This window comes from Urocitellus parryii, chromosome 1 (genome assembly GCF_045843805.1).
Source record: "Urocitellus parryii isolate mUroPar1 chromosome 1, mUroPar1.hap1, whole genome shotgun sequence".
NCBI lineage: Eukaryota > Metazoa > Chordata > Mammalia > Rodentia > Sciuridae > Urocitellus > Urocitellus parryii.
In genome coordinates this window covers 131,574,480-131,589,436 of record NC_135531.1, presented here as the reverse complement: position 1 = coordinate 131,589,436, position 14,957 = coordinate 131,574,480, and the positions used below count along the sequence as shown (strand labels likewise).

General features: G+C 35.6%; 1 protein-coding gene across 1 annotated transcript in view; it reads right to left on the bottom strand.

The window, feature by feature from the left end:
• Positions 1-14,957, bottom strand: part of Cnot6 (CCR4-NOT transcription complex subunit 6) — a 73,919-nt gene that overhangs the window by 34,146 nt on the left and 24,816 nt on the right. The window contains exon 2 of the mRNA XM_077797183.1: positions 12,916-13,029. Within this exon, the coding sequence (XP_077653309.1) occupies positions 12,916-13,027 (112 nt within the window). The 5' untranslated portion in view covers positions 13,028-13,029. The remainder of the gene's footprint in view (positions 1-12,915; positions 13,030-14,957) is intronic.

The following is a 14,957-nucleotide window of genomic DNA, read 5'->3' as shown; positions in this document are numbered from 1 at the left end:
TGGTAATTTTGCTATTTAAAATACCCCCAAGCAGAGTGGTGAACTGTTAAGGTTCAAAAGCACAAGAGGGTTGTGATGTAACTTACTGAGAAAATACAGGTGTTAAATAAACTTTGTTCAGATGAATGACACTGCTATTGGCTGCTAAGTTTAATACTAATAAATCTATTAATATCTATCAAAAAGGGGCCTGTAAACATAAAAGAAACAAAATAAGTATAGTATTGATCAGTTAATATGACCACTGACTCACAGGAACTTAAACCCCATATTTCCACTGGGAGTAATTGTTCATTTTTCACTAATTCAGTATTCACAGTAACTTTATATAACATAATTACTTGCAAAAAAAGGGAGAATGAACTATAACTTGGAAAGATGACAATTTGAACTTCTCCTAAGTCACAACTGCTACAAGCAATGGAAACTGCAACCTCATGAAAGGAAGACTTGTGTCATGAGATTTGCAAATTAGATTAAGAGGAAAAAAGAGACCAGATTAAATTACATACAGGGCACTGGAGAGAACATCTGACAGAGTAAATACCAGAATAATGCCTAAATTAAAAACAGTAAAGTCAATGAAGAAAGAAACACACTTAACAAATGCACCAAAGCATATGAGTTAATAAATGGAAGTTTCGATCCTAAAGGAACTAAGGTGAGAAGGAACTGTTCTAACTTCAATACAAGGGTACAGATTGTTCAAATTGAACACATCTGATTTAAGTAAGGAAAGTTTAGAACTAAAAATAATCCTAGAACTTGAGAATAGAAACAGTAAATTTAAGTGCTATGCTTTCTTTGTCCCCAAATTTTAAAGGTTGAAAACTTAATCCTCAAATCTATATACTGATGCTATTTGAAGGTGGGGTCTTTGGGAAGTAATTAGGATTATAATCATTAGGGTGGGGCTTCCATAATAGGACTGATGGCTTCATATGTATGAAGGCCTATGTCATGATACAAGCAGCAGGAAGGCCATGACCAGAAGCCAAGCAGATGCCGGTACCACATTCTTGGACTACTCAGCCTAGAGAACTATAAGTCAAAAAACCTTTTCCTTATAAATTATATAGTTCTGAGATATTTTGTTACAGCAACAGAAAACAGACTAAGAGTATTAGGATAAAGACAAAAGAAAATGCTATGTTCAAAGTAAATGAGCATAACGGTAAGGTATGGTGGAGTCCCTGGATGTAGTACTAGCATTTAGGAAGGAACAGGCAAGAGGAACCCAAGTTCAAAGGCAGATTGGGCAATTTAGGAGACCCTATATCAAAACCAAAAGGCTAGGGATATAGTTAAGTGGTAAAGTGTTTGCGTAGCATGTATAAGAAAAAATAGATTTAACCCCCAGTACTGAAGAGGAAAAAACATACCTTATTTAAAATATAACAACACAAAGGGGTATAATTCCTATGGGTACATACAATTACATGTAATAAACATATTAGATTGAGGGATTTTTAAAAAGAAAAAATGGACAAATCATCTTAATTTATAAACTAACATGATCATCATAAAGGCAAGCACTAAATTCTGAATTTCATTATATATAAAAACCAGCCAAATATAACATGTCAAAATTACAAATGCACACTCCCTTTGACCCATATAGAAAAGATACAAATAATCTACTAAAGCACTGCCTGTCAGAATGATAATCAAAAAGTATCACTGAAATTAATCTAAAATAACGTAAAGTGAAAAAAGAGTATAAAAGTACATAAATATACTAATTTTACACTAAAAATGAGATGTGGAATTTACATTTGCATTTGTGCTTGCACAAAGGAACTCTGAAGGGATGCAAAAAAACCCTTAAAAATTATATGTACGCATATACACATGCACATGTATGCTGAGAGGCATATTCTTTTTATATTTTCACGTATCCATATTCTGAAATGCCCTTAACCTCAGTTTCACTTGGCTAATATCATTATCTCAGTAGTGAGCTATTCTAGGATGCTTTCCCTGATCCCAGCAGGCTGATTAAGACCTTCTTAAGAAAAAGGTAACAGTCCAAACATTTCTGTTCTGTATTTGTCATAGTTGTATTCACTTGGCTAATATCATTATCTCAGTAGTGAGCTATTCTAGGATGCTTTCCCTGATCCTAACAGGCTGATTAAGACCTTCTTAAGAAAAAGGTAATAGTCCAAACATTTCTGTTCTGTATTTGTCATAGTTGTATAAATACCTCTGTATAAGAATCTCCTCCTACAATCTGAGATTCTTGAAATCTTTGTTTTATCACTTACTGCATCAGCAATTTCAGAATATACAAATGAATGAGTAAGTGATGGCTTCAGAACTCCCATTCAGTATCTGCTGCCTATACTTGGGTTTCCTCCAGTCACCTATCCCCACTTTGAATTTCCATAAATCAGTTATTATATAGAGTACAGGCGGCTGCACAAACTGGTAACATCATGAAAGCTACCTGATTCTTCAATTATACTTATCTTAATTATCAAATGAGCTACCTACAGTATTTTCTTTGTGATACGAGGGATTGATCTTGGGGCCACTTTACCATTGGCTACATCGCCAGTCCTTTTTAAAATGTGAGCCACAGTCTTGCTAAATTGTGGACTCTGGCCTTGAACTTGAGACCTTCCTGCTCAGACTCCTAAATCACTGGGATTTGCAGGAGTGTGCTACTATGCCTAGCCATATAATCAATCTTTTTTTTTTTTTTTTTAAAGCAGTACTAGGGTTGAATCCAGGAGCAATTTGCCACTGAGCTACATCCCCAATCCTTCTTATTTTGAGACAGAGTTTTGCCAAGTTGTACAAAACTTGTGATCCTCCTGATTCACTGGGATTGCAGGTATGTACCACCATCCCTGGCTAATATCTTCTTAAAAAAAAAAAATCAGAAAACTTTGATCTAGAATTTGAGAGACACGGTCTATCAATCTCCAGAGAAAAATGAGTCTGAATAGAACTAACTTTCTCAGTAAGCTCAAGTCTTCAAAATGTTGGAGAATGTCACGAAGTACAAAAGCTAATAATGTATGGCATACAGCATAGGCATCTGGTTCAAAAATCTTACAGGCGTAGCTCAGCAGCAGAACACCACTGAGTTCAATCCCCAGTACCGCAAAGAACAAAAAGAAAAAAACACCAAAGATCTTTTAGATGTTTAGCCCCAGTTTCTTGAAGCTTCCTGAGTTAGTACATTTCTCCCTGCCATAGGCTGCCACTGCAAAGGCCTAGAACAAGTATAGCCCTTGAGAGCAACCACAGTGAGGCCCCACACAACCAAACAAAAGAAAAAGAACATAAGGGGCTGGGGTTGTGGCTCAGCGGTAGACAACTCGCCTAGCACACACGAGGTGCTGGGTTCAATATTCAGCACCACATAAAAATAAATAAATAAAATAAAGGTATTGTGTCCAACTACAACTAAAATAAATAAATAAATAATTTTGTAAAAGGAACATAAGGGTTGGGGATGTGGCTCAAGCAGTAGTGCACTTGGCTGGCATGAGCAGGGCGCTGGATTCGATCCTCAACACCACATAAAAATAAAATAAAGATATTGTGTCCACCTAAAACTAAAAAAAATTTTTTTTAAAAAAAAGGAACATAAGAGTTATTTGGTATCTTCATATCTTCAGGCAGAATTTTAAAGTGCACGCATCTATTTCAGATTACTAAAACAAGAGCTGTCTGTTGCTGACCAACCATCCCACTGGGAGAAAGAAAAAGTATATTTAAAAAACACAAAAACACAAGTTTGAAAGCACTGGAGAACTACAAAGACAATAAAGACATGATAAACGAAGAACCTGTAGAGAAGGGAAACACAGAGAGGTAATATTAAGTGGGATACTTCCCAAGATTTTACCTCTAAAGATACAGAATCATAAGTAACAGCTAAAAGCAGGGACTGAGAGACCAGAACTTTTAGTTGTCATATATAACCTGGAAGAAAAAACACTGTTAAACAACAAGATTTCAGTTGGCAGCTATCAAACGGGTGATCCAGCAATAAGATAATGCTCACAACCTGGTTCAAATCAGATGAATCCTGACTAGAGTAAGGTCAACCATCCCTACCACAACAACCTGGAAAACGCATAAGTAAATTTACTCCTTAAGGAAGAGAATGCCAACACTCCATAAAATGACCAAACTGAAGGACGAAAAGCCAGAAGAAAAAGAGAAACAACAGACAAAACCCAAAGGAAAATAAGATACTGAAGTCACCAGTCTTTTAAAAAACTATGACATGTCTTATTTTCAGCCAAGAGAGAAGCAGGATCAGATTTACTCACACCTAAAACAACTTTAAAAAAAATTAAGACAAAATGTATTTTAAAAATCATTTTCAGACATTAGACACTAGGCAACACAGGACATCAGTTACTGATTGGGGGGGGGGGAATGAGCCCTTATCACTGTTTCAGCTAACTATTTCATGAAAATGTGCCGAGGTACAGAACCCATGCAGGCTGGTGGTCCACATAAATTGAGGGAATAAAACTGAGCGTCTGGAGAGGTCAAGGTAGTTGGAGTTTACAGGACAGAGTGCAGAAGACAAAGAAAGATCTGAAAAAGACTCCTCCCCACCCCACTTTGGCTGAGACTCAGTATCCAGCAAATGCATATGAGGAATAACCTGAGGCTAGGGATGGGGAAGCATGGACAAACTGAGAAGAGTAGAGGAAACAATCCTTGGGGATCGCAAGGAATTGTCTGTATTTATATCAGAGTGGAAAACCTGTTAACTCAGGAAGATCCTAATAAGCTTTAAGTGAATCAAACTGTTTCCCAATAACTTAACTGTATCTGAGAACAAAGTTCACAAATATGTTGAAGAATATAAAAATTATCCAGCACTCATAAAGATATGAGTACTCACAATGTACTATGTCCAAATAAAAATCACCAGGTATACAATGAAAAAGAGAAAAATGATGTAATACCAACCTACAAATGAAAAAATACATACCATACTTACAAAGACATACCATACTTACACTGATTAACTTCAGAAAATGGGCATACATAAAAAGAAACAGGGATAGGAATAAGTACTGACAGTATTAGAATCAATGTAAACAAAAGACAGCAAAGGAATATCTTTCTTTGTGTGTGTTGGGCAGGCGGGTAACCAGGGATTAACTCAGGGACACTGGGCCACTGAGCCACATCCCCAGCCCTATTTTGTACTTTTTAATTTAGAAACAGAATCTCAAAAGCCTCACTTTTGAACTTGATCTGCCTTTGAACTTGATCCTCCTGCCTCAGCCTCCTGAGCTGTTGGGATTAGAAGCATAAGGGATATCTTTAAACTATTCAAAGATATAAGCTGTCAAGCTACAGCTACAAGATATATGAGGACATTAGATTGTATACAATACAACTCAACATTGTCAAGATGTCATTTCTTCCCAACATTTAATAGATTCAATGTAATCCTAATCAAAATCCCATTTAAATTAAAAATTTCTCCCCAGCACTGTCAAGAGAATGAGAAGACAAGCCAAAGACCAGGAGAAAATATTTGCAAAGGAACACATCAGGACCAGGGGATGCTTTACAGAATTCAATCCCTAGCACCATTGGGAAAAATAAAAAACAAAAAGATATATCTGAAAAAGAACTATTAGCCAAAATATTCAGAGATCTCTTAAAACTCAACAATAAAAAAATAAAAATGACAAAAAAAGATCTGAAAAGATGCCCCGAAGAAGATATATTAATAGTAAATTAGCATATGCAATGTCATTAGTCAACTATAAGTTAAAAACAAAGAAATATCACACAGTTAGGTAGTAGCTAGCAATTAGCAGTGAAAATACAAGCAAGGTCACAAGTGTTCTTTAAATTACTTTAGGATTTTCTTTAAACTACTTCCAAAGTAGACAAGAAAGCAAACAGTGGTAGTTAATTTGTAGAAAATAAACAGAAGCAAGGGAGTTGTTGGGAATGTTAAGAGAAAAGGATTAATGGACTAACTCTTGACAGGGTCCAGTGAGCTATAAGTGTACAGCTATAAGTGTTCCATTTGTCTGGGAAGGAAGATTCCTTTAGTATGACAGGTGCATTAAGATAACTTCTGACCAGCTACTGACCCCAGTGCCCACATTAACATGGGGTTGACTTGTAGATGAAGCCCCCCCCCCCAAATAGGATGGTCACCATGACAGTTCCAGAGAAAACCAACTAAGGTCAAAAACTCCATAACCTCAAGTGAAGGAGGAGGTGAACACCTGATTGGCAAAGTGTACAGAAGATGATCCCCAGTTCTCTTGGTAAACATCAAACAGCAATAAACTTGGAGACATCATTGTCTCCTTTGTTATTCTCTATTCAGGAACAGCACTCTCGAGTGCACGTGTTCACTCTCTCTCTCTCTCTCTTGCTTTCTGCTTAAGCCCCACTTTGCTTTTACTTTACTTAAACTTATAATAAAGTTCTCTTACATGACTTTTGGTATATACCTTTAAACTTTTTCATTGAAACATAAGAACCAAGATTTGGAGTTTCAGCTCCCCGAATTCCTATACCCTATCAGGATGGCAAAAAACACAACACCACCAAATTATCAGGAGACTGTGGAGCAAGAGAAACTCTCATTCGCTGCCGCTGGGAATACAAAATGGCATATATCCACTTCAGAAGAAAGTTTGACAGTTTCTGATAAAACTAAACATAACTCTCAGCATAAGATCCAGCCATCATGCCTGCTTAGTACTTGCTTAAAAGAGTTGAAAACTTACATGTACACAGAAATCTACACAAGGATGTTGATGGCAGCTTTTTACTCAAAACTGTCAAAACTTTTAAATAACATAAGTTCTTCAGTAAGTAAGTAAGCAATAAACTGGTATATCCAGACGTTAGGGTATTATTCAGTGCTAAAAAGAAATGGGCTATTAGGCCATGGAAAAACACAAGGAAACCTTAAATGTATATTATTAACTGAAACGATTCCAACTATACCACATTTTGGAAAAGGCAAAACTAGGGAATCAGTAAAAACATCAGTGTTTGCCAGGGGCTTGGGAACAGGAAAAATAAATAGTGGGAACAAAAGGAATTTTTAGGGCAGAGAAATTAATTGCTGTGTACTATATAATGATGGATCCATGCAGTTATAGACTTGTTAAAACTCACAGAATGCCGAACACAAAAGGTACCCTAACAAAAAGTATGGATTTTGGATGATGATGAGTCAATGTAGGTTCATCAGCTGTAACAAATGTATCACTGGTACACATACAGTGGGAGAGACCAGTGTGGAGGTAAGGGGTTTATGGAAACTCTATACTTGCCCCTCAATTTTACTATGAAAGTAAAACTGCTTCTCCAAAAAAATAAAATTAAAACTAGTGGTTGTGAGAGTTGAGAGTAGGGGGAAATGTCTGACAACAAAGTAACACAGGGAAATTTTGGGAAATAATGACAATGCTCCTCCATATTATAACTGTGGTGGTGGTTGGTGGTTAAACAATGCATATTTGGAAAAGAATTGTATAACAGTGAGTTTTACTATATGTAATTTATACTCTAATTTCTTTTTAAGAAAAAAATTTTAAAGACTTGTAGGAAATATGCAACACTGAGAACAGAACTCTGAAAACCAAGGGATCAGAACAACTACTAAATATTATAATTCAAGGAAACTTTCCTGCATTAAAGAAAAAAATCAACTAAACATTAAAAGAAAACAATATACCTGAGAATACAATATAAAAACAACATCAGGATATATAAAATTACTGATTTTATGGCTGGAAAAAACCCTCTGGGCTATAGGCAATACAAGCAAATAACAAGGGCAAGAAAATTAGACTGCCATCTAATTACATTAGACTGCTTTGTGTCATGTTAAAAAGGGGAAGAAAAATAAGTCAAACATATTTAAGATACTTAAGAAATGAATAAGAAAGAATTCTACATTCAGGGCTCAAGCAGTAGCGTGCTTGCCTGGCATGCGTGCGGCCCGGGTTCGATCCTCAACACCACAAACAAACAAAGATGTTGTGTCCACCGAAAACTAAAAAATAAATATTAAAAAATTTCTCTCTCTCTCTCTCAAAAAAAAAAAAAATTCTAAATTCAGTAAAACTGACTTTTAAATATAAAGAGCACAAACTTATTAACATGTAAGAAACATAAGGAATACTATTACCATGAACACTTTCTTTTTTTCCTTTTTTTGTGGTGCTGGGGATTAAACACAGGGCTTCACACATGCTAGACAAGCGCTTTACCAACTGAGCTATATTCCTAGCCCTCCCATGAACTCTGTCTAAAGACTTAAAGAATAAGCTGACACTGAAAATGATTAGACATATGAGCTCCTGGGGCCACTTAGTATATATAATACCATGACTAAATAGGGGTTATGCAGGTTAAACATTTGAGAATGCTGACAGTGTGTATGAGGGCTACATGCTTTGATAATAACAGAAACCGTACAACTATTTAAAAGTGAGGGACGGCACAAATATAATAAAATGTAAAGATTTATCTACTCTGAGTAATCACTCTGGTGATGGTATTCTTTTTTAATTTTTTAAAAATTTGTTCTAATTAGTTATGCATGACAGTAGACTGCATTTTGACACATCATACATAAATGGAGTACAACTTCTCATTCTTCTGGTTGTACATGATATATAGTTACACAGGTCATGGTAATCATATATGCACATAGGGTAATAACGTCCAACTCATTCTACTATCATTCCTACCCCCATGTTCCTTCCCTCCCTTCCCTCCTCTTTGTCTAATCTAAAGTACCTCTATTTTCCCTCCCCCTTTGTGAATTAGCATCCACATATCAGTTTGTAGGGATAGGCTTATTTCCCTTTGCATAATATTCTCCAGTTCCATCCATTTACTCACAAATGCCATAATTTCATTCTTCTTTAAGGTTGAGTCATGTTCCATTATGTACATACACATTTTCTTAATCCATTCATCTGCTGAAGGATACCTAGGTTAGTTCCATAGCTTAGCTGTTGTGAACTGAGCTGCTATAAACATTGATGTGACTGTGTCACTATACTAAGCTAATTTTACGTCCTTTGAGAAGTGGGATAACTGGGCAAAATGGTAGTTCCATTCCAAGATTTCTGAAGAATCTCCATACTGCTTTCCACAGTGGCTGCACCAACTTGCAGTCCCACCAGCAATGTATGAGTGTACCTTTTCCCCTACATCCTCACCAATATTTAATGTTGCTTATATTCCTGATTATTACCATTCTGACTGGAGAGATGGAATCTCAGTGTAGTTTTAATTTGCATTTCTCTGATTGCTAGAGATGCTGAACGTTTTTTTCATGTATCTGTTCATCCATTGTATTTCTTCTTCTGTGAAGTATCTGTTCAGTTCCTTAGCCCATTTATTAACTGTACTATTTTTTTTTAGTGTTGAGTTTTTTGAGTCTTTATATATCCTTGAGATTAATGCTCTGAGGTACAAGTGGTAAAGATTTTCTCCCATTATGTAGGCTCTCTCTTCACATTGATTGTTTCCTTTGCTGTGAAGAAACCTTTTTAGTTTGATTATACCATTTATTGATCCTAGATACTACTTCTTTCACTTTAGGAATCTTGTTATCTTGCTGACTTGGGCCTAATTTTCTTCTATTAAGCGCAGGATCTCTGTTCTAGTGCCTAAGTCTTTAATCCACTTTGAGTTGATTTTCGTGTGGGTGAGAGAGAGGGGTTTAATTTCATTTCACTACATATGGATTTCCAGTTTTCCCAGCACCATTTGTTTTACAGTCTATCTTTTCTCCAATGTATATGTTTTTGGCACCTTTGTCAAGTATGAAATAACTGTATTTATGTGGGGTTGTCTCTGTTTCTTCTATTCTGTACCCCTAGGTCTATACATATCCGTTTGGGGCCAATACCATACTGTTTTTGTTACTATGGCTCTGTAGTATATTTAAGGTCTGGTATTGTGATACTTCCTATTTCTTTTCTTGCTAAGGATTTCTTTGGTATTCTGGGTCTCTTATTTTTCCAAATGAATCTCAAGACAGCTTTTTGTATTTCTATGCAGAATGTCATTGGGATTTTAATAGGAATTGCATTAAATAAAAACACTTTGGGCAGTATGGCCATTTTGACCATTTTAATTCTGCCTATCCAAGAGCATGGGAGATCTTTCCATCTTAAAGTCTTCTTCTATTTCTTCCTTTAGTGTGCTATAGTTTCCACTGTAGAGGTCTTTCACCTCTTTTTTTAGATTGATTACCCAAATATTTATTTTATTTTTGAGGGCACTGGGTAGTGATAGTATGATTAACACTGTTATTCTGAGACTTGTGTATATAATATGGGATAACAAAGTAATATGGGATATTCAAATTCTATCATCCCATATACCTGAGAACCAGGACCCCAGGATGTACGGAGATATAAATAAATAATAATTACAGAAAAGTTTTTAAACCTTGTTATCCTAAATTTGAATCCAAAGTATCAGTATGTTTTCATATTAACCTTAAATATAACTGTACCTCAAAATATTTTTGTCATATATATCATATAAACATGTATATATTACTTACATATCACATTTTTTATTCATAAATGTATACGAACATGTGTGTGTGTATACATATGAAAAGGGGGGGTATCCTATCTCCTAGCTTATGATCTTGAAATAACATTTCCAACTTAAAAAAAAATGTCCTGGAAAAATGGCTTATTTTAGGTTTGAGATTTAAAAAAAAATACACAAGATGAGCCAAGAAAATCTTGTCACACAAGACAGAAAGGAAACTACCAAAGAACAAGACTTATATCAAGAACTCAGTTATAGAGGTTCTCCCTTAGCCAACAACAGGACAATTTAAGTATCAATTTTATTATAATTGCAACTTACCAAATAAGTTTGAAACCCAAATGCTTAAATACACTACTTAATTCTAATACTTAAAAAAAACCTAACTGGTCATCCTCAAAGGATGACAGTTTATCCTGAAGACTAGTAAATAAAAGGAAAAAAACAAGTATTCTTTCCTATAAAAATTGAACATCAAATAGTAAAGGAAGGGAAGTCTCTATAAAATATCTCTGCTAAAGAAATGCTAGAATTAGAATATCACTATTTGCAGCCCTCAAAGAATTAAGGCGATGGGCAAAACACAGAAATAGAAAATAGAAAAGAAGGCGTTCAGATCCCATGTGTGATAAAGAAAAAATACAATATCACCTACAGGCCACCACCTGTAAAACAGCTGCCTATCAAAGAGCTTAAACCTGAATCCGATCAGAGTCTTACCAAAGTGAACTTGGTTTAATTAGGTACAGCATTCTAGATATCAAAAGAGAGAAAACCAGAGACATCAGTGGTATCAATCTCCAACATGGCAGCAGATGAGGGTATTTAAGTTTACTCAATAGATAAATCAGAAATTTTGAGCTCACAAAGAATTATCATCATCATTACTTTCTTTTTCCTTCAGGTATAACACTATTACATTTAGATTTGATAATTATATTTTGTTTATTATTTATAGTTGTATCCTCCCTTCCTCTCATTTCCTAATATGTCATAAGCTCATAAACACAGGGACTTTTGTTTTTTTCCATCTACACAGTGCCAGGTAAAAAATTTTCATACACAACATCTACTCAGTATGTCTGCTGCATTAAATTAAAATAAACAAGAGAGGTCAGTCAAAAGAAGAGAATATTCTGTACTTTTTATCAGATAAAAATCAGGCATCCTTGAAAGAAAATATAGGGAAGCATATTAGGACACAGAACTTCTTTAGCATGGTTGCCCTGAGAAGTGACAATGTCCCTTTACTACCCTGAAATATTTAAAGAGGCTGTATACCCATGAGTAGGGGCACTGGGGAAAGAATATTTGTGGGAGACCAACCTCGCATCTGATTGAGTTAACTCCCCTGCTGGGCGATGTGGCATCAGGCACTCATGCTGCTAGACTGCCCTACTCTTCTAGGGTTCGAGTGACTGTCTTCATGCCTGGGCATGTCTTCTTACAGCCCCATGGGTGGAGCTATGCTCACCTGTTCCTTTGTAATATAACCCCTTGCCCTGTTTAGGATAGAATGTTCCATGGAAGTGCCTTGTGTATGTCCCCTTCTCTTACTGTGCCCTTGGGTGTGGGTCTACCTAGATGTCAGTCAACCTGCTGACAGTGAACATCATGAAGATAGACTCAGTCCCCTGAAACCTGACCCCTTGCCTCATTTGAGTAGTTTCTCCTCAATAAAAGGGGTCAGTGAGTTCCCTCCCTCCCTCCCTCCCCCCCTCTCTCTCTTCCTGCGGACCCTTAAGGTCAGAGAAGCTTGTCACAGCCACCCCAAAGAAAAAGGTATTTGTGTCTCTTGTGTGGTTATTTTGCACAACCCAGTCAGCCCAATTTTCCTGGAGTAATCCCTGAGCCTTTTAGTCTCGAGAACAGAAATCCAGCAAATATTCTTAGTGGGTCCACAGGCACATATATTTCTTTGAATATATCCAAGTTGCACTAAAAACAGAATGAAACTTATCTGCTGTAAATTATTAAGATTTTGTTTTTGAATAAAGCTGTCCTGAGAGACTGAAATGCAAATGAGTAAGGAGAAATAAATCTATCCCCAAACCTATACAGAATAGTCATTTCCCATCAGAACAAACTTTTGGACACTAAACACTCCCCAAATTATCATCATTTCATCTTTGATATTATCATCTTGATTTTTATAAAAGAATAATATATTGAGAGAATAAATAACAAAAGGGGTTTGAACTTTGACTCAACCATGGTCATTCCACTGAACTTTCCTGTTTCTAACAGAAATTAATAGATATAAACCATAATTATTGTTTCTTTTGTGTACTGGCATTATAAAACTTAATTTTCTATCATATCTTAATTTCCATACCATAAGTTCATGCTTCCATGTCTTACCGCTTATTTCAAGCTCTGCCCAATGTGATTTCTTTCCATTTGCTGCTTCCTCAGAGGACATGATTGTGTACATCCTCCGAGGGTCTGGAGAGTCGTATTTTTCTTTGGGCATGCCTATAAAAAGAAACCAAAGACCATTTATCAGTGTTTTTACTCGTTTTATGATCAGCATCTGATGTAATCACTCCTTCCTAGACACATTTCATTTGGCTCCCAGGATATCATTTCTCTTAGTTTCCCTTTCCACTTCTCTAGATTTAGCATTTTGCTAATTCTCCTTGCAGGGTTGAAATTATCTCCATTTTACCAACAGAAAACAGAAGCCCAAAAAGGTTAAAGAAATTTCCCCACTGTTAGAAAGCCAAGCTTTGTGTGTCTGACTAAAAGTTAAAATTATATTATGTTGTCTCCCTGCTGATGGGAAGCAGAACTATTTTTTTCAAGCACAGTAATGGATTTTGTTTAGTCAATGCACAGAAAGGTAAATAATCCTTTTTTAAAAGCTGTCTGAAATAATGAAGAATATAAATGGTGAGACTGCACAAGAAACAATAGCACATCTAAAACATGGTTTTCCTATATACTGATAAAACAAAACTGTTCTCTTACATGGAAGTTTTGTGTGTGTGTGTGTGTAGAAGAAAAAATAACTAAAGTTTTTAGACTGATTTTTAAAATCCAATACAAAAAGTGATATGGTTCTGTATAGAGGAGAATCTGTTAAAGTGCCCTTTCTGAATGACATCAATATACAACTAATAACCTAGAAAATATAAAATGCTGTATAAGTGCTACCAGAGCTTGAGGATAACACTGAAATGCCATGATTCTGATCAAATTCTATTTACAAAACAATCATTTAATCTTCATTAGCTTTCCAAATAAAATCAAGAAATTGTAAAAATTTATTCTAAACAGTTGAATGTTTTGGTCCTATTATGTACTGGACTTCTCAGTGAAAGTTCAGAAGTCTGATTACCAATCTTATGTGACTTTAGTGTGAATCAATCCCCATGTTTGATCACACTTTAGAGAAGTGTTGCTGAACTAAAAAGATCTGAAAACCAGGGCCTGGACCTGTGATCATTCAATTCCATCAGTCATAATTTCTGCCAAGGTAGCTAGTCACTCTCTTGTTTTTTTCATGTGAGAATGGTTATCTGAAAATCTGAGACACCCATTAATCTAAACTCCAAAGCAGTAAGGACATCTCTATTTCTCAAATCCCTGAAATTGAGGATTAAAGAGTGAAAAAAATATATAATAAAATTTAAAAAGTTATAGCACACTGAACAATCAAGCTCCTGCAAGAAGGAACAGCAAGAGCACATCTGCCCATTCAACCATGTTATTCATTTTCCTGGGAATCCAACAAAGTACAGCATTGAGATTAGGTAGAGAAAACAATATATGGATACATAAAATTTTGAGGATTTTCCCCAAGGTTTTGAAATCAACAAACTTATCCTCTAATAAGCACAGTATGGGGCTGGGGTTATGGCTCAGCAGTAGAGCACTCGCCTAATACGTGTGAGGCCCTGGTTTCAATCCTCAACACCACATATAAATAAATAAAATAAAGGTATGGTGTCCATCCACCTACAACTAAAATATATATATATATATATATATATATATATATATATATTTTTTTTTTTTAAAGCACAGTATGTCACTGAAGATTACAATTTAAAAATAATAAGTCCTCCCCCTCAAAAAAGACTTGAAAACTTTCAAAAAGAATTACCAAAGAATATTTTTTAAAAATAGATAGGCCACCCAGGCGTTTGAGTGCATGCCTGTAATCCCAATGGCTTGGGAGGCTGAGGCAGGAGGATCAGCTAACCAGCCTTAGTAACTGCAAGGCACTAAGCAACTCAGTGAGACCTGGTCTCTAAATGAAATACAAAATAGGGCTGGGGATGTGGATCAGTGGTTGAGTACCTCAGAGTAATATTTTTTTTCATTGTCTTGAAATAATTATTTCATTAAGAAAAACAAATAATATTAAATATCATAGTTACTAGAAAGACATGCTTTCA